General features: G+C 42.0%; 1 protein-coding gene across 4 annotated transcripts in view; it reads right to left on the bottom strand.

The window, feature by feature from the left end:
* LOC115148857 (cytospin-B) overlaps nt 1-19,474 on the bottom strand; it is a 170,042-nt gene that overhangs the window by 21,903 nt on the left and 128,665 nt on the right. For all 4 annotated transcript variants that reach the window (XM_029691144.1, XM_029691142.1, XM_029691143.1 and 1 more), the window contains 2 exons: nt 19,162-19,306; nt 16,070-16,172 (listed from right to left, as the gene is read on the bottom strand). In XM_029691144.1, the coding sequence (XP_029547004.1) occupies nt 16,070-16,172; nt 19,162-19,306 (248 nt within the window). The remainder of the gene's footprint in view (nt 1-16,069; nt 16,173-19,161; nt 19,307-19,474) is intronic.

The following is a 19,474-nucleotide window of genomic DNA, read 5'->3' on the forward strand; positions in this document are numbered from 1 at the left end:
AAATGTGAAACGGATTAAAACGACAAGAGTTGACAGCTGTATTAGTTCACCATTTACACAACATATGCTGCAACCTTTTGTCATTTTAATAGTTTGTTTCATATTGGCTGGCTTCCAACAATAGCTGAATTTGCAAAGCTAGTGAGCACCAATTCAGTTTCAGTGGTGTTTGCTATAATCTTTGCTACCCGGGTTAAATAAAGGTGAAATAAAATAAATAAATAAATAAAAGTTCCTTTGCGACAATTTATCTTTTGCAACGAGACCATTAAATATATTTAAGACAATGGTAGAAGAGAGTGTAGTTCTGTTCAGTTTGGACTTCAGTTTATCGCTAACCTTATCACAGGGACTTTGAAGCACTAACTTACATCATCTGCATGCTGATCTTGGAATAAATTGACGATAGCAAAGATTCCATCTTTGACGACGCCACATAAATGGAATAGGTACTAGCTAGCTTAATAGTTAATATTTGCGCGCTAGCTATGCATATTCAGCTAGTGTGTGTGCGCGATTGACTAGATTAACCTCACGTCAGTTACGTTCATTGAGTGCCTTTCAGACAGTAGATATGACCCCTCTGTTACCTTGCCAACTAAGGAACTGGCAGTGGATCAAACCATTGTGAGGCAAAGGGTGGGGGGTCGCAATCTTTTGAAACTTAAAAACGCTCTATTAAGTGTCTATAATCAGCACAATTGCTTTCATTGCGTATTATTAATATTATTTAAATTACATAGTTATGTTTCAGTGATATATTGGGGGGGACAAATCATATTTTTCCCAGGATGGGGGGGTCGTGTCCCCCCGCCCCCCCCGGGATTTCCGCTCCTGAGATGATGCAATCTCTATTGCACTCCACACTGCACTTTCACAACTGGACAATAGGAACACCTATGTGAGAATGCTGTTCATTGACTACAGCTCAGGATCCTGGACTTCCTGACGGGTCGCACCCAGGTGGTAAGGGTAGGTAACAACACATCCACCTCGCGGATCCTCAACACAGGGGCCCCTCAGGGGTGCGTGCTCTGTCCCCTCCTGTTCTCCCGGTTCACTCATGACTACAGTGCCAGGTACGACTACAACACCATCATTAAGTTTGAAGATGACACAACAGTGTTAGGCCTGATCACCGACAACGACGAGACAGCCTATAGGGAGGAAGTCAGAGACCTGACCGTGTGGTGCAAGGACAATAACCTCTCCCTCAATGTGATCAAGACAAAGGAGATGATTGTGGATTACAGGAAAAGGAGGACCCGAGAACGCCCCCATTCTCATCGACGCGGTTGTAGAGGAGCAGGTTGAGATCTTCGAGTTCCTTGGGGTCCACATCACCAACAAACTAACATGGTCCAAGCACACCAAAACAGTCGTGAAGAGGGCACAACAAAACGTATTCCCCCTCTGGAGACTGAAAATATTTGGCATGGGTCCTCAGATCCTCAAAAAGTTCTACAGCTGCACCATTGAGAGCATCCTGACGGGTTGCATCACTACTTGGTATGGCAACTGCTCTGTCTCCGACCGCAAGGCACTACAGAGCTTCCTGAGCTGGTATATAGCTTCCTGCCATGCAGGACCTCTATACCCGTTGGTGTCAGAGGAAGGCCCTAAAAATTGTCAAAGACTCCAGCCAGCCTAGACATAGACTGTTCTCTCTGCTACCGCATGGCAAGCGGTACCGGAGTGCCAAGTCTAGGTCCAAGAGGCTTCTAAACAGCTTCTACCCCCAAGCCATAAGACTCCTGAACATCTAATCAAATGGCTACCAAGTCTATTTGCATTGCCCCCCCCCTTTTACGCTGCTGCTACCCTCTGTTATTATCTATGCATAGTCACTTTAATAACTCTACCTACATGTAAATATTACCTCAATTACCTGGACTAACTGGTGCCCCCGCACATTGACCGGTACCCCCTGTATATAGCCTCGCAATAGTTTTTTTTACTTCTGCTCTTTAATTATTTGTTACTTTTATTCCTATTTTTTCTTATTTTTTTTCTTAAAACTGCATTGTTGGTTAAGGGCTTGTAAGTAAGCATTTCATTGTAAGGTCCTGTTGTATTCGGCGCATGTGACAAATACAATTTGATTTTGGTTAACATTTGGGCATATAACACTACCGGTCAAAGGTTTTAGGACACCTACTCATTCAAGGGTTTTTCTTTATTTTTTACTATTTTCTACACTGTAGAATAATAGTGAAGACATCAAAACTATGAAATAACACACGTGTAAAACAAATCTAAATATATTTTATATTTGAGATTCTTCAAATAGCCAGCCTTTGTCTTGATGACAGCTTTGCACACTCTTAGCATTCTATCAATCAGTTCATGAGGTAGTCACCTGGAATGCATTTCAATTAACAGGTGTGCCTTATTAAAAGTTCATTTGTGGAATTTCTTTCCTTCTTAATGCGTCTGAGCCAATCAGTTGTGTTGTGACAATGTAGGGGGGTATACTGAAGATAGCCCTATTTGGTAAAACACCAAGTCCATATTATGGCAAGAACAGCTCAAATAAGCAAAGAGAAATGACAGTCCATCATTTCTTTAAGACATGAAGGTCAGTCAATAGGGAACATTTCAAGAACTTTGAAAGTGCAGTCGCAAAAACCATCAAGCATTATGATGAAACTGGCTCTCATGAGGACCGCCACTGGAATAGAAGACCCAGAGTTACATCTGCTGCAGAGGATAAGTTCATTAGTTACCAGCCTCAGAAATTGCAGTCCAAACACATGCTTCACAGAGGTCAAGTAACAGACACATCTCAATATCAACTGTTCATGGTCGAATTGCTGCTAAGAAAACACTACTAAAGGACATCAATAAGAAGAAGAGACTTGCTTGGACCAAGAAACACAAGTCCAAATTTGAGATTTTTGGTTTCAACTGCTGTGTCTTTGTGAGACGCTGTGTGGGTGAACGGAATGTCTCTGCATGTGTATTTCCCACCGTAAAGCATGGAGAAGGTGTTATGGTGTGGAGGTGCTTTGCTCGTGACACTGTCTGTGATTTATTTAGAATTTAAGGCACACTTAACCAGCATGGCTACCACAGCATTCTGCAGCGATACGCCATCCCATCTGGTTTGGGCTTAGTGGGACTATCATTTACTTTTCAACAGGACAATGACTCAACACACCTCCAGAATGTGTAAGGGCTATTTCACCAAGAAAGAGAGTGATGGAGTGCTGCATCAGATGACTTGGGCTTCACAATCCCCCAAAATCAACCAAATTAAGAAGGTTTGGGATGAGTCGGACCACAGAGTGAAGGGAAAGCAGCCAACAAGTGCTCAGCATATGTGGGAACTCCTTCAAGACTGTTGGAAAAGCATTCCAGGTGAAGCTGGTTGAGAGAATGCCAAGAGTGCGCAAAGCTGTCATCAAGGCAGCAAATGGTGGCTATTTGAAGAATCTCAAATATAAAATATATGTTATATTATATTTATATATAGATTCCATATGTGTTATTTCATAGTTTTGATGTCTTCACTATTATTCTACAATGTAGAAATTAGTAAAAATAAAGAAAAACCCTTGAATGAGTAGGCGTTCTAAAACTTTTGACCGGTAGTGTAGCTGAACCAACATACAGTGTTGCCTTCGAACGGCAAACACGAATTTGTAATTCGACTCAACAAGTTTTTATACATTCAACTCCCTGTGAGTAAAGTTTGTTGAGTGAACAAACGTTCATAGACTAGCAGAATGGCTTGTCCTTCTGAAGTCCACCCAACTCACAGAATAATGCTGATTAAGCAATTGGTTAAATTGACTCTTTTTTTTTTACAGTGCAGATCCTTGTTGGATTGAGAGTCCTTTTTTGTGTCCCCTTATTCCCTTCCATGTGCTGGCAGATCCAGATGGAATGTTGGGAACAGGACACCCAGCCAGAGAGCTGTCTCCCCTGGGTGCAATCCCTGTAGTTCCCCTGACCCTGTTACTTAGTTGTCCTGCTGTCTGTCCCTGATGGGCTTCCTGTTACAGGGCTTCTGGGAGGATAGGGGAGGCTCAAATGCTGCACTGCATTCCTAAGGTTACAGAACGGTCACTTTGGCTGCATACCAATTGCACCCTATTCCGTCTGTATACTGCACTGCCAAAAGTCTGGATTTAAAAGTAGTGCTCTAAATAGGGAATAGGGTGCTGTTTGGGATGTAGACTTTATTATTCTGCAGTTCTCAATAACAGGTGCCGCTGTTGGGTCCAATTTACAAGGAAGGAACCTTACAATCTATTCCTTGAATCACTAGAGACTGATTCCATTCAGTACAAATGCACCAAACTAAAAACATGTAGATTAGAACAAGACATCCCATCACTGTGAGATCACTCATTGCTTGTCTATTATTGTCTTCCACCCAGGCAGACCTGCACAGTCATGTAGGCTGGCGTTCCTTCTACTCTCCTCTCTCCTGTCCTGCCAGTCTGTGGACTGGAGCAGCAGAAGCTCTGAACCCATTCTACTGTATGGGGATGAGACAGCCAGACACACTGATACACACACCCACAGGGTCTGTCTGACTCAGACAATGACTCATGGGTTGGGCAGGGTGGTAGAGGAGCGATGAGGGGTCCATAGTCTGTTTGTGTGTGTCTTGTTCTGAGGAGCATAGAGTTACATCCTGGTCTGGTCTGGCCATGTTTGGGTGGGGGGTGGGGCAGGGGCAGAATAAAGGGGGATGGGGGATTGAGAGAGGGGGCACCATGAATGTTAAAACAACAGCAGACCCGATCATTACTCGGGGACCAGGCTCAGAAAAGCAAACACAGCGACAGGAAATGTCTCGCTCTACACAAAAGACTGAGCTGCCCAGTTACTAGAACCAAAAGGAGAGAGAAATCAAATGAAAGTATATTGGGGGAGAGAGAGAGAAGAGGGGGAGAGATAGAGACAGATAAGGGGTGTGAGGGAGATTGAGAAGGAGAGAAAGGGTGAGAGAGGAGAGGGGGAGAGAGAGGTGGAAGTGGGCAAGCTAAATATGGATAGAGTGGGGTAGAGATTAATCGAGAGAGCTAGTATACATTTGCTTTGCCGGTAAACCAGCTGTACCTCTTTCCTGCAGTCAAATGACCAAATCGTCCTCTAGTGGCCTCCTGGGTGGAATGTTATTAATATTTTTCATAATTTCACAATTAATAAACATTATTTAAAAAAACTCCCACCCTTAAATCCGGTGTTTCTATGTCAAACGGTTTTGTTATATTTCAGTCTTCTGTCATGTATATAAAGTGTAATATTGGAATGCAAACTCAAAATTGAATATATTTCAACTCTATATTTTACTCTATATTTTAAGCCCATAATCATGTGTGTGGGGTGTAGGGCTGACCCCATTTAGTCAACTGGTCGATTGTTTGATCGATAGGCTGTTGGTCGACAGAGATTTCTTTAGTCGAGCAGTAGCAAAAAACACACGAAAAAGACACCGATCTGATTTGCATCTGTCTGAGTGGACTGATCCATTGTGGAGGCCATGGGGATGGCACAGTCCATCAGTCTAAGACGTGCTACTGAAATTTAATATGTAAGAACAATGATGCAACACAAATAAAAAATATATTATTTAATAACAAATGCGCTTTCTCCCACGTTGGATAGTAGTCGCTGTCCTTGGTTCTGAATCACATCAGTGTGCTGTTGAATTGGCGCCTTTTCCTAGACCATGTTGCTATGTGCATAATAGAAAAGTTAACCAGTATATTGGTGTTGAGAACAATGCGGTGGAGGCAGCAGTGGAGTTAGGAGAAGATAAAACAGCCCTTGCCTTAATGGTCTAAGAAAAGTGAGGAGAGAGGAAACCCCAACTTAATTAGGTCTATAATCAATAGCCTAACTGTTAAAGGTGCCTGGCTTTATAAATCAACCATATATATCTACAGAAAAGACAGATCCTGCTTCTGTTACCTGTTTGAGTATTTGTTTAATAGCCTTCTGATTCCGTGAGCACCAAGCCACACGCAACCACATGTCGGGTAAACCATTTTTAAACTGTTTTTAATCTTTGCTATGCTGTAATAAAGACTTTACACTTTCTTTTCATTAGACCAGCCTCTCTGGTATTAATTATAATTTATTTAGTGTTGTTTAAACTGTTCCAAACTGTCTGGAAATGTGTATTTCTAACAATAATAATAACCCTCCTCTCCCTTGATCCCCTTCTTATTGTTATTATTACTATTATCATGATCATCATTATAATAATAAGTAATGTCATTATCATTAGTAGGCTAAGTATAGCAGCCTTGTATAACCACCATCAAGCTGTAGGCCGAAGAGAGCATCCTGTTTAGTCTTAATACTGTAACTTACTTAGTCTTAATACTGTAACTTACTTAATACTGTAACTTAATACTGTACCAATCATTCATTTATTCATTCATGTCACCACACAACATACGAGTCATTCATGAATTTAAATGCAATCAAGCAGTTTAGTTTTAAAATAAAATAACAAAGCGACCATTGAATAATTAGCGTAAACAATAAATAGGCCTAAACTGTTCCATTTCCCGAAATTGCATTCACAAATGAATGTGACTGTTTTTAGTCTTTGCTGTAATAAAGGCATTCAAAAAATAAAAAATAAACATTACAACAGATTCTCTGGTACACTGTGTTGTTTACATTGTTCCAAATGCTCATAAAAATGATATTGTAATCTACAGTAACAGCACCTGTTTGGCACACATAATATGCATGCAGCGCTAGCTCCTTACCTTCTTTTTCTTTATCCCCAGTATTTTCCACAACTAGTCAAATTTATTCCACATATCTGACTTCCCCTTTACATCCTGAGCAACCAGTAAACATTCCCCCATTTTTAGTTTATTTGTCACGTCCTCTGCATTCATTTTGCTGAGTTTGTTATAACCAATTTATTGATGTGATTATGATTGTGATTATTTTTTTTAATTACTTAATCTTTCTTTAACTAGGCAAGTCAATTAAGAACAAATTCTTATTTACAATTACAGTGCATGCGATGCATACATGTGTCACGTAAATAGAGCAAGGGTTGAGGGAATATGGAATGTTTTCCCTAAATAAATTGGGGATTTTGGTAGCATAACTTTTCAGTCAGACTCCCTCTAGTCATTTGCGAGTCTTAATTATTTCATCAAACAGTTCGCTTAAAGCATCAGACAAGCTCAGTGCATATAATTGATTTCATTAAAACACATAGGATGTGTCTATATATGGAAAAATACATGTTTTACAATTTTGACCAATCGATTGGTCGAAAGAAGATTTGTTTAAGACAAATGTTTAAGACTACCAATAAACACTCTGTGTGACCCTGATTTAGCCCACTGCAGTAAAAGATTATGTAGATAACATACAGTATGATTGCATTAGGAAGCCCAGCCTGTCAGCCAGTCAGTAAGCCAGCCAGCAAGTCTGCCAGCCAGTCAGCCATACAATATCACCATCAGCTACGACAACAAAGAAGTTCCAATACTATAAATAAAGCTCTCTACATACTACAGCACAAACCAACAGTCATCTCTCACTTTTTTATTTTGTTTCTCACATCTACCACACAGGCCCAACACATCGTCATTGCAGTTACAATAAAACCTTACAGTCAATATGCATTCGCGAGCCAATGACAACTAGCTTAGCGCAAAGACTGGTCTTTGCATTAAGTTAGAGCTAATGCTATTTAGCTTGGCTTGCGAAACTACCTCTAACTTGCTTCATACTGGACGCAAGACATAACAATGGCATCCGGGAGTTCATCTGGCTCTGGGGAAGTAGATAAATAGCCTGGCTGACGCAACTCATGTGACTCAAAGCGAAAGAGAGCTGTGACACACTGGTCTGGACAGGAAGCCGTTGTAAATGCAGTATTTGTTCCGAGTTGTGCTTATTTCTGGCTGAGCTTAGATTGGTTCTCTCAAACGGTTGTATTTTATTTCCTGGGTGGTTGAGACGTCACGTTGTATTTTAAAATACAACAGTTGTATTGGAAGGGGGCGGCGGTCGGGGGCTGTGTGTGGTTGTCCACATGGGTTTGAGGGAGAAAGACACAGAGGAGAACCAATCAGTAAAAAAGCACATTCCCTTCGTTATTGACACATCATGCCGACAACATCAAAATAGCCTTTACAAACGATCAAGTCAGGAGGACTTCAAGTTAGGTTTTAGCCAGGTTAGTAGATAAAAGGCTTCATTTGCAAAATCCCGAACTATCCCTTTAAGCCCTGAGCCCCTCTCCCGGGTGAACAAAGAAAAGGGAAGCTACCGTAATAGGCCATGCAATTAATCATGACAGCCTGACCAATGAAAGCCTGAAAGAAAAGCGCAGCCAGGGCCGGACAGGGAAACACACACACACACACACACACACACACACACACACACACACACACACACACACACACACACACACACACACACACACACACACACACACACACACACACACACACACAGGAGCGGCAGGTAAAGTCAAATATATATTTCTAGCGCTGACTTTTCTGAAAGCTACTTTATTGAGAGAAAATGTACTTACTATGACTGTGATATGTGGTTGTCCCACCTAGTGAATGCACTAACTGTAAGTTGCTCTGGATAAGAGCGTCTGCTAAATGACTAAAATGTAAATGTAATATGAGTGTGAGGCAGCTAAGCAGCCCGTCCATATATAATAATGGACTGTGTTCTCTCTCTCTCTCTCTCTCTCTCTCTCTCTCTCTCTCTCTCTCTCTCTCTCTCTCTCTCTCTCTCTCTCAGGTGTTAGGAAGAGTGGCAGAAGTCAAATAGGATATAGGGATACCAAGGCCTTTGTGTCAGCTTGAATTGTGTTGAGTAAGTATTTATCTCCCATATACATGGTACTGAGGCAGGGAGAGTCATGATGCATTTTAACCAATGTATCTGCTGCCTCCCCCTAAGGCCCACCCCAGCAGTATCATGACACAGTTCGAATGTCCCAATTCTTCTCTCTAGATATACCCCCACCCCCTATTCATTAGCTCCTTCCTTCTTCCTCAAACCGCTGGGGGTCCTAGCTCGCCCCCTCTCTACCACCAGGGGTGGTTGTGTTTGTTTCTCAGAGAGGGCCGGATGACAGAGGAAGGCCAATCTCCTCAGTTAGTCCCAGCTGAGGCTACGTTCTGTTGAGCCCAGACTGAGACTCCCGGCTAAGCCTGTCTGTTCGCCTTCTCCTCATTGTTCCCATCCTGAACAATGAACAAGGCTTATGTTTTGGTTAATTGAATAACTCGCCGTCCGGGCTGCTGACCCAAATAACAACATCAAAGACCACCATGATAAAAATACAGTGGGAAACCAGAGCAGGTGGAATCAGAACAAAACCTTTTGTTTTTAAAGACTCTGTATTGATTGTGATTGAAGTGATTAACTGTCTGTGACGGGCAGTGGATTTCAGTACAACTGAGATACTGTAATCATCATTCAAACAGATAATTTGTCATGATGATAATGTCTTCTGCATGGCCTTTGGTCGAGGCATGTACAGTGAGGGAAAAAAGTATTTGATCCCCTGCTGATTTTGTACGCTTGCCCACTGACAAAGAAATGATCAGTCTTTAATTTTAATGGTAGGAGTACTTGAACAGTGAGAGACAGAATAACAACAAAAAAATCCAGAAAAACGCATGTCAGAAATGTTATAAATTGATTTGCATTTTAATGAGGGAAATAAGTATTTGACCCCCTCTCAATCAGAAAGATTTCTGGCTCCCAGGTCTCTTTTATACAGGTAACGAGCTGAGATTAGGAGCACACTCTTAAAGGGAGTGCTCCTAATCTCAGTTTGTTACCTGTATAAAAGATACCTGTCCACAGAAGCAATCAATCAATCAGATTCCAAACTCTCCACCATGGCCAAGACCAAAGAGCTCTCCAAGGATGTCAGGGACAAGATTGTAGACCTACACAAGGCTGGAATGGGCTACAAGACCATCGCCAAGCAGCTTGGTGAGAAGGTGACAACAGTTGGTGCGATGATTCGCAAATGGAAGAAACACAAAAGAACTGTCAATCTCCCTCAGCCTGGGGCTCCATGCAAGATCTCACCTCGTGGAGTTGCAATAATCATGAGAACGGTGAGGAATCAGCCCAGAACTACACGGGAGGATCTTGCCATGATCTCAAGGCAGCTGAGACCATAGTCAGCAAGAAAACAACTGGTAACACACTATGCCGTGAAGAATTGAAATCCTGCAGCGCCCGCAAGGTCCCCCTGCTCAAGAAAGCACATATACATGCCCGTCTGAATTTGCCAATGAACATCTGAATGATTCAGAGGACAACTGGGTGAAAGTGTTGTGGTCAGATGAGACCAAAATGGAGCTCTTTGGCATCAACTCAACTCGCCATGTTTGGAGGAGGAGGAATGCTGCCTATGACCCCAAGAACACCATCCCCACCGTCAAACATGGAGGTGGAAACATTATGCTTTGGGGGTGTTTTTCTGCTAAGGGGACAGGACAACTTCACCGCATCAAAGGGACGATGGACGGGGCCATGTACCGTCAAATCTTGGGTGAGAACCTCCTTCCCTCAGCCAGAGCATTGAAAATGGGTCGTGGATGGGTATTCCAGCATGACAATGACCCAAAACACACGGCCAAGCCAACAAAGGAGTGGCTCAAGAAGAAGCACATTAAGGTCCTGGAGTGGCCTAGCCAGTCTCCAGACCTTAATCCCATACAAAATCTGTGGAGGGAGCTGAAGGTTCAAGTTGCCAAACGTCAGCCTCGAAACCTTAATGACTTGGAGAAGATCTGCAAAGAGCAGTGGGACAAAATCCCTCCTGAGATGTGTGCAAACCTGGTGGCCAACTACAAGAATCATCTGACCTCTGTGATTGCCAACAAGGGTTTTGCCACCAAGTACTAAGTCATGTTTTGCAGAGGGGTCAAATACTTATTTCCCTCATTAAAATGCAAATAATTTTATAACATTTTTGACATGCGTTTTTTTCTGGATTTTTTTGTTGTTATTCTGTCTCTCACTGTTCAAATAAACCTACCATTAAAATTATAGACTGATCATTTCTTTGTCAGTGGGCAAATGTACAAAATCAGCAGGGGATCAAATACTTTTTTCCCTCACTGTACATATGGTCAGCTCTGTTTGAAGTGTGTGTGTGTGTGTGTGTGTGTGTGTGTGTGTGTGTGTGTGTGGAGGTGCCTGTGTTTGTGTGTGAAATCTACAAACAGTGAATGTTGATTTCCTGTGAGAGCTCTCTCTCTCTCCTGTCATCCACTCTGAGAGCAGCTAGCTAGCTCCCACAAGGCCCAGTCAATCAGAACATAATTAAGGTCTTCCCTGTAGCTCAGTTGGTAGAGCATGGTGTTTGCAACGCCAGGGTTGCGGGGTTGATTCCCACGGGAGGCCAGCACAGGAAAGAAAAAAAAGAAAAAATGTATGAAATGTATGCATTCACTACTGTAAGTTGCTCTGGATAAGAGTGTCTGCTAAAATGTAAAAAAAAAATAAATAATTAAAATGTCTTTGCTGATCGATTGTCTCTTTTGAGAAGCTGACATTTGAGGTGTTCTGAGAGCAGTCCCACCAAGCACGCGCCTCCCCTCCAGATGTTGACACACACCACTGGAGAACATCCTTCAGGTCCCTGTGTGTGTGTGTGTGTGTGTGTGTGTGTGTATATATATATATATATATATATATATCTACTAATCTTGGTCACATTACCGTGGTGCTGTGTTTACCCCTTCTCCCCTTCTACCCGGAGGGTATTGATCTCTTCCTCACCATGGCAACAGCACGGCCACCTCCAGCACTCACGTCACTGTGTGTGTTGTTTACCACGTTTAATGGTATCTCGTTGACCTTGTTAGTCGTTAGAGTATGGCCAGTGGCACGAGCCGTATTGGCAGGTTGACACACACACACGCAGACACACACACACACCGCCTGAGTGGGCGCATACATAGAGGCCCATGGCCATCATCACTGCTCCATATAAGGGGAGAGGGCTCAGGTGGGATGTACGGGTATGTCCGCACGTACACAGTGGCTTCACACTGTATCTTGTTTTCAACATCAAAAACTGCAATAAACCTGCCATCCTCTTTCAGTTTGATGTGACAGGAGGATGGTGTTCAAAATCAAACACATAATAGCCAAGTTAGCCCATCGTGATAAATAATGACCCTAGATTTATTATGCTAGTATTAACGTGATATAATAGCTACTAAATCAAATGAAAATCCTAGCATATAAAAAAACAAGATGTTTTATTGTCACATACACTGAATAGGTGTTTAAAGGGTCAGCCATAGTAGTACGGCACCGCTGGAGCAAATTCGGGTTAAGTGCCTTGCTCATGGGTACATCGACAGATTTTTCACCTAGGGTATTTGAACCAGCAACCTTTCATTAACTGGCCCAACGCTCTAACAGCTAGGCTAACAGCCGTCTAAATCCATCCCAGTAATTATTATTGACCACAGGAAAAGTATTGTAATTAGGCTTTGCATCCCCAATAGGAATATAGCTTCAAAATATGCATCCCAAATGGCACTCTATTCCCTATATAGTGTACTATGGCTCTGGTCCAAAGTAGTGCACTATAAGGAAAAGGGTGCCATTTGGGACACACTGTGTCTTTAGTGGTTTTCATTTTAAACGGGATATAGCCCCCTCTTGATTACAGTAGTGCCTGTTTTTCCATCTTAATTTAATTTAGAGTCTTGTTTGACCACAGGCCTTGTAACAATATGTCTGACCTCCAGCCAGGGGGAGGGGCTGTCTGAGAGAGAGGCCATTCTGGCTCCACACAGACAGATGAGAAAATATCCGAGGCCAGTTTCCTGACACCTACTTCAGCTGAGCCGTGCAACAGAGAGAACACACACAGACACGCACACCAGACACACGTACACACACCGCACACAGCACAGTCAATATTCCTACAGGGCTGGTAAAATACTTCAAAGTGACAGTTCATTATGTCCCCATTACATGACCTCTTCAACCCGACAACATGATTTGGAGCTTTAAGAGTCCTGTTAGTAGGGAAATATCACCTCACGACCCACCTTACTAAATGGAGCAAAATAGGTATCCCACAGAACAATACACTAAAATCTGTTGAAACTGAAAGGTATAACCCCCACTAACCTTTATCAAACCAGAATGATGGTTAGGTAGAAAAGGGAAAGGGATCTCAACTGCCCAAGCTCCCGTTCTGTGTAACGCTATCAACACTATGGCCTCAGCCTGGCTAGCCAACAGCCTTAAGAAGAGATGCTTGACTGTGACAGGCTGTCTGTCTCCACACATTAGCAGGTCATTAGTGGGCCTCTGTTGCAACAGGGCAGGTCGGCCATGACGGTGAACATAGTTGGTTGTCTGCTCTGACCTTTGCCGGCCTGATATTAAGCTCAATTTATGGCCCATATTGTGCTCTGGCAGTAACCTTTTCCTTTCCCAGGCAGCCGTGTGGTCAGAGAAGGCCTGTGGCCATATCTGTTCCTATTACTGGGATGTGCCATGAGATGGAATGTGATTTTAGAGCTCAAAACTGATGCCCATGGCATCAAATACAGATTAATGAATGAATTCAATAATTAATTAATTATTTAGACATGGACGGCTGTTGTCCTGACACAAAAACACATGGATGTTTCTGCACTATTATGTAACACTCACAATCTGAGGAGGAATTCAAACACATGGATGCTCACATGGAAATTACGCATCATCATATACTGTAACAGTCACCCCAGAGCCTATTCATTCCATGTACTGAAATACATTTTCATCCAGCTATTAGCCAAAGCCTCTTATTGCATTCCAGAAACCAGAGAATGATTATTCTCCTCAGCAGAACCACTGAGTGTAAAAGTAGACCATAGAATACCAGTAGGTGCCAATGACTGAAACGGGAGGTAGCCGAGCGGTTAAGACCGTTGGGCCAGTAACCGAAAGGTTCGAATCCCCGAGTCGACTAGGTGAAAAGCTGTCGATGTGCCATTGAGCAAGTCATGTAACCCTAATTGCTCTGGATAAGAGCGTTGACTAAAATGAATACCCCACAGCTATATACCAATCAGTTTGTGTATGAAAGAAACAATCAGATAAGCAGTCTCCATCAAGATGGAGACCATGTCCATCTCCCAGTTAAAGGAGTGCATAGCTGCAAATACAGCCATTCTTCAGTAGAGTCCATTCAGTTGGTCTGCTCGAGAAATAAACGTATCTACTGTAACTATCAAGGTTGGCTGTTTTCATCGCAGTGGATTTGCAGTGTCTTAGGAACATCAGCAGTGAGTCAGAATTATGAATGAGGTACCATGGCAACAGAGGACAGGGTGGAGGTATGACTCATTTCACCACCCAACATGCCTAAAAACAGGAACTCTATTGATCTAACAACTCATTCAATGATTTAAAGCTTGTCTATTTTTAGTCACCTTTAACCTTGTCTTAATTAGGGATAGGCCCCTTTTTCTCCTCCTCCTGTCTGAATGACGTGCCCAAAGTAAACTGCCTGTAGCTTAGGCCCTGAAGCCAGGATATGTATATAATTGGTACCATTGGAAAGAAAGCACTTTGAAATTTGTAGAAATGTTCAAATAATGTAGGAGAATATAACACAATAGATATGGTAGGAGAAAACCAACCAGAATTTCTTTTTTTTGAGAGACCGTCCTCTTAGAAATGCAAGAGAAAGGTCATATTGAAAATTAGCTCCCTGGATGCAATTCCTATGGCTTCCACAGGGTGTCAGCAGTCTATGTTCAAGGTTTCAGGCTTGTGACTTCAAAAACGAATAAGAAATATTAGTTTTAGAAGGACACAGTCTTGGAAATTCGTGTTTGTGCGCGCCATGAAGACATTACATTTCAGTCGCAGCCTTGGTGTTACTGTAAGCTAGCTAGCACACCCCATACTGCGATGGAATTTAGCTAAGAAGGAGAACAGTGCAGAGACCAGGCAGACCCCGACCCTCCTTTCTTAGCCTTTGTTTACCAGTGTTAGTGGCATTAGCTGGCCCTCACACATGATGTACAATCAGTAATCCCAGTAATCCCACTGTGTTTAATGGACTCCTTAAACAGGCTATTAGTTGAGGGCTAAACCAGGTGAACGTGGGCCTAGAAAGGGAACACGCACACATAATAACATGCACGCAGACACAAATGCACTCACTCATGCACGCTCACTTATGTGTTTGCTCAGACACGCCCCCCCCCACACACATCCACACGTTCCACTGTATTCTTTGTACTGGATCCCTTTGCATTGAGGATGATTTTCTGACATTAATGATATCATTTTATGTCCACACAGTGAGGACAGGTGAGGTGAGGGTTTGTCTGTGTGTAAACACAGCAGACTATTATGTAAAAACAGCCTAAAACCGCAATATGCTCTATAAGCCAACATGTTCCAATGAGAAGCACAGTTTATAGTATAAAGCCTTGGGTAACACTTTATAAATAAGTGCACATATAAATAAGTCACTAATTTGTTGTTTATAAGTGTGTATATTACTAGCTATAAGGCCTTTATTTGGTCTTGTTAGCTATATATAAGGCTTTTATTTGGTCTTATTAGTTATATATTAGGCCTTTATTACTTGTGTTTTTATTCTAACATTATAAGTCATGTGTTACTGGCCAATCTTTAATAACCTCATTGTTAGTCATAATAAAGACATATTTAATAAATGTAATAATTTATTTGTATTTAATAAAGAGCAAGTAAAACAAGAAAGAGATTCTTCGTAATCTGTCTCAATGTGCGACTAATAAGGACATAGTATCTTAAGATGGGTTTTCCTATACTAAAGTGTTCCCACCAAATCTTGGATTTTTAGGAACATTCACTGCACAGTATGGCCTGCATGACATATGCCTGATATCTAGCGAGAGAGAGAGAGATAGCAAAAGAGAAAAAGAGGGAGAAATGAGAGAGAGAGGCAGAGAGAGAGGAGAGAGAGTGAGAGGGTCAGAGAGACGGGGAGAGAGAAAGCGAGAGAAAGAAAGAGGAATTTGATAGGGTTATGTATTGAGACAGGTCTCTGACCCAGGGCCCTTACCGGATAGCCTTCTGTTTTCTTCTGGCACCACTTCAGTAGAGCGTTCCTCTTAGATCCCCCATACTCCCGCGCCAGCGCAGCCAAGGGGTCCTTTCTTTCCACACTGACACCGTGGAAAGACACCGCAGCCATGGACAGAGAGCGAAACAAAAGTTATGGCATCTGACCTGTGTGTTGGGACATGTAGGTCTCCATCAACCTCACTTACAGTAAAAACGCATGCATGCCCTCATGCAGACACACACACACACACACACACACACACACACACACACACACACACACACACACACACACACACACACACACACACACACACACACACACGTCCTGTCGCTGATGTGATCTCCTGGGCTGTCATAATGAAAGCTAGTAGTCTCTTTGGCCATGGGAACATAAAGAGTCCTTGGTTGCACTGAGCTACATGATCCAGTTTAAACACTAAAAGATGTTGTTCATTTCATCATCTTACGACATACTAGAGCTTGGGGAATCGGAAATTGTCATAACAAATGTTGCTTTTTAAAAGCCAGCGAAAACAATACCAAATATAAACACATTTGAGGAGCAACAAAAATGTTCACATACTGTTGTTTGTGTCTGTGACAATGTAGAGATCTAGACAATCTAGTGTTTGTGTGTTGCGTGTGTGTGTGTTGATAGTTTAATAGTAGGACATTGGGTCACCCTCGATATCACATGAATTATGCATGTTTGTCATTAGCTCTAGATAAACAATGAAAAACTATGTGTCTGTAAACATATGCGATGTATCTCCTGCATTGAAGTGATTGTTTTTGAGAGATTTTGATTTGATTTATTTTAATTTAGCCCTCATTTGGACTAATCTTCCAAGATTCCATAAACATTCAAATACAATTTATAATACAATCCCATTTTCACATATAACACACTGTTATAAACAACAAACATAATACACCGACATATTGACCAGATACATACTCTAACAGTCTGAACAGATAGATTGGTTCCTATCTACCATAGTCCTGCACAACCTTCCAATTTATTATATTTAAATGGTTCTAAAGTATTGTTTGATGGCTGGGTTGAGAAAACAGAAAGAGGTCTGAAGGGAGACTTATTATGCTTAATAAAGCTTGAGTTCGGTAGTCACAACAAATGTAATCTGTTGTTTATTTAACATTTCTCTCTGACTCATCTCTTCCAAGTTTACTTCTACTGTGTCTAGCACACCAGAACAGAAGACTCTCGGGACTCCCAGTATCAAACCATAGGGTTCAGTCAATTTGTACATCCCAAATGGCCAAAGCCCTTTGGGCTCTGGTTAAAAGTAGTGCACAATATAGGGAATAGGGTGCCATTTAGGACGTAACAGTCAGTACAAACTGGGGTAATTCGGTGGTAGATACAGTATGATCAACACTCTGCCAGTTTGTCACTGTTCTAATAGTGAATCGAAGGTGTGAAAAACTGCATCACTGAGTATGACTAACACCAAGTGCATGACTGTTAAGATCTCTCAGTATGTATATGTATGTAAATTTGTGGATGTGTATCTGTATGTGTCATCTACTCAGTGTTTCCTATGGAAAAATGTGTAGCAGTGGTGGGGGGAGGTTTGGGGGGGGCTTTTCAAAAGGATATTCTACTCCAAAATGAATTCAAATAAAATTACGCTGATACCACCTAAAATGTACTTTCCACCTCCAGAAATGAGCCCAATAACATTATTTGGGGCTCCCGAGTGGCGCAACGATCTAAGGCACTGCATCTCAGTGCTAGAGGCATCACTACAGACCCTGGTTCGATTCCAGGCTGTATCACAACCGGCTGTGATTGGGACTCCCCTAGGGCCGCGCACAACTGGCCCAGTGTCGTCCGGTTAGGGTTTGGCCATTATTGTAAATAAGAATTTGTTCTTAACTGACTTGCCTAGTTAATAAAAAAACATTTTTTATATATTTTTTTATTTTAACATTGGACCATGCATATAGCCAATCAAATGTGATATTTTAACTAGTTAGTCTCCTATTGATTCATTTTATGTACCAAAAAACTTGCAGAAACTGAACATAATGTAGACCTACCTGTTAGGGTAACCTACCACCCGGGGTAACACCCCCCCAACTGTACCTCTCACAGAAACCACTTTATGACACCAGACTAGGTAAATAGATAAGCTATTCTACTATGGGGCGTCTGATTTTTCTATTCATTACTCGTTTTGTTTGCAGAGGATAAGTAAATGTGGACTGTTATAGCATCTTCGAAGTGCGCCGCGGCAGAAATATTTTTTCATGTTCCTTATTTTTGGGGCGTGGAGGCAACGATTTTCCCGTGGCACGGCGCCACAGCAAAATGACTGCAACGGAAACACCGCATCTAGTGCAGGTGTTCCCAACATTTTATTCCCCAGGGCCTCCTTTTTCACATTTGTATGTCACACTTGATTTTGTTTAATTTAAGGGACCTAGGAAAATGTGTTGTTTTGAAGCTCATTTCCTGCCATTCTACGTAGTTTAACAAGACTCATGACATATTTTAGATAGGCTGTTTAATGATGATAATAATAATAATTATTATGGATAAGGAATACAAAGTCAAGACCGGATTTCCCCAAATGCTATTCCACTACCAAATATGTTTTAATATTAGAATGTATATGAACACTCAATCTTTTACAGAAAGTGAATAGATCAATTGATAGCGACAGTCACACATTGTATAACATTACTTCCCAAGCAAAGTAAAAAATGTAATATTCCTTGACTAGGTCATTGCTCAGCTTCTGAATGTCATAAAGACAAACCAAAGATCTCCACATGTGCAATCACGTCTACCTCAGGCAGTTTACCTCTTGTTTCTAGCCTAAAGCATCACAGGGTTATGTGTCGTTATTGATCGGTTTATACAAAGGCGATAAAAAAAAAATCTAAAATACAAATAATAATAGTTTGTTTACCCCCCAGGAAACGTTGGGAACCCCTGATCTACTGTATGTGTATGAACCGGTGATGATGTGTGATGTTACAAGTGATACGTGTGTATGTTTCTGTGATCGCTGTAGTCGTGTGGTCTCTTTCTCTAAATCTGCAGTGAGGAGGGCCCACCTGAGCTTGCTGTTGTTCTTGTTGTAGCTCATGGAGTGGCTGCGGCTGCTGAAGGTTGCTGGGGATTTGATGACTGACTCCAGGGAAGGACTCTTCCTCATAAGGCTGCTGGGCTTCAGCTCATCCCCAGAGCCCCCATACTTATCTGGGAAACACAGGAATCAGGAACCAGGGACGGGGGAGGTAGAAGGGGAAGGAGGATGTGCAAAGGATGTGACTGTTGTGACTGTTTGTAGTTAGTCAAATGTGCTGATGAAGGAAGATGCCAGAATGCGTTGGTTTCAATGATAAAGAAGCGTTTTTGATCTAATTG

This window comes from Salmo trutta, chromosome 15, assembly GCF_901001165.1.
Source record: "Salmo trutta chromosome 15, fSalTru1.1, whole genome shotgun sequence".
NCBI classification, from domain to species: domain Eukaryota; kingdom Metazoa; phylum Chordata; class Actinopteri; order Salmoniformes; family Salmonidae; genus Salmo; species Salmo trutta.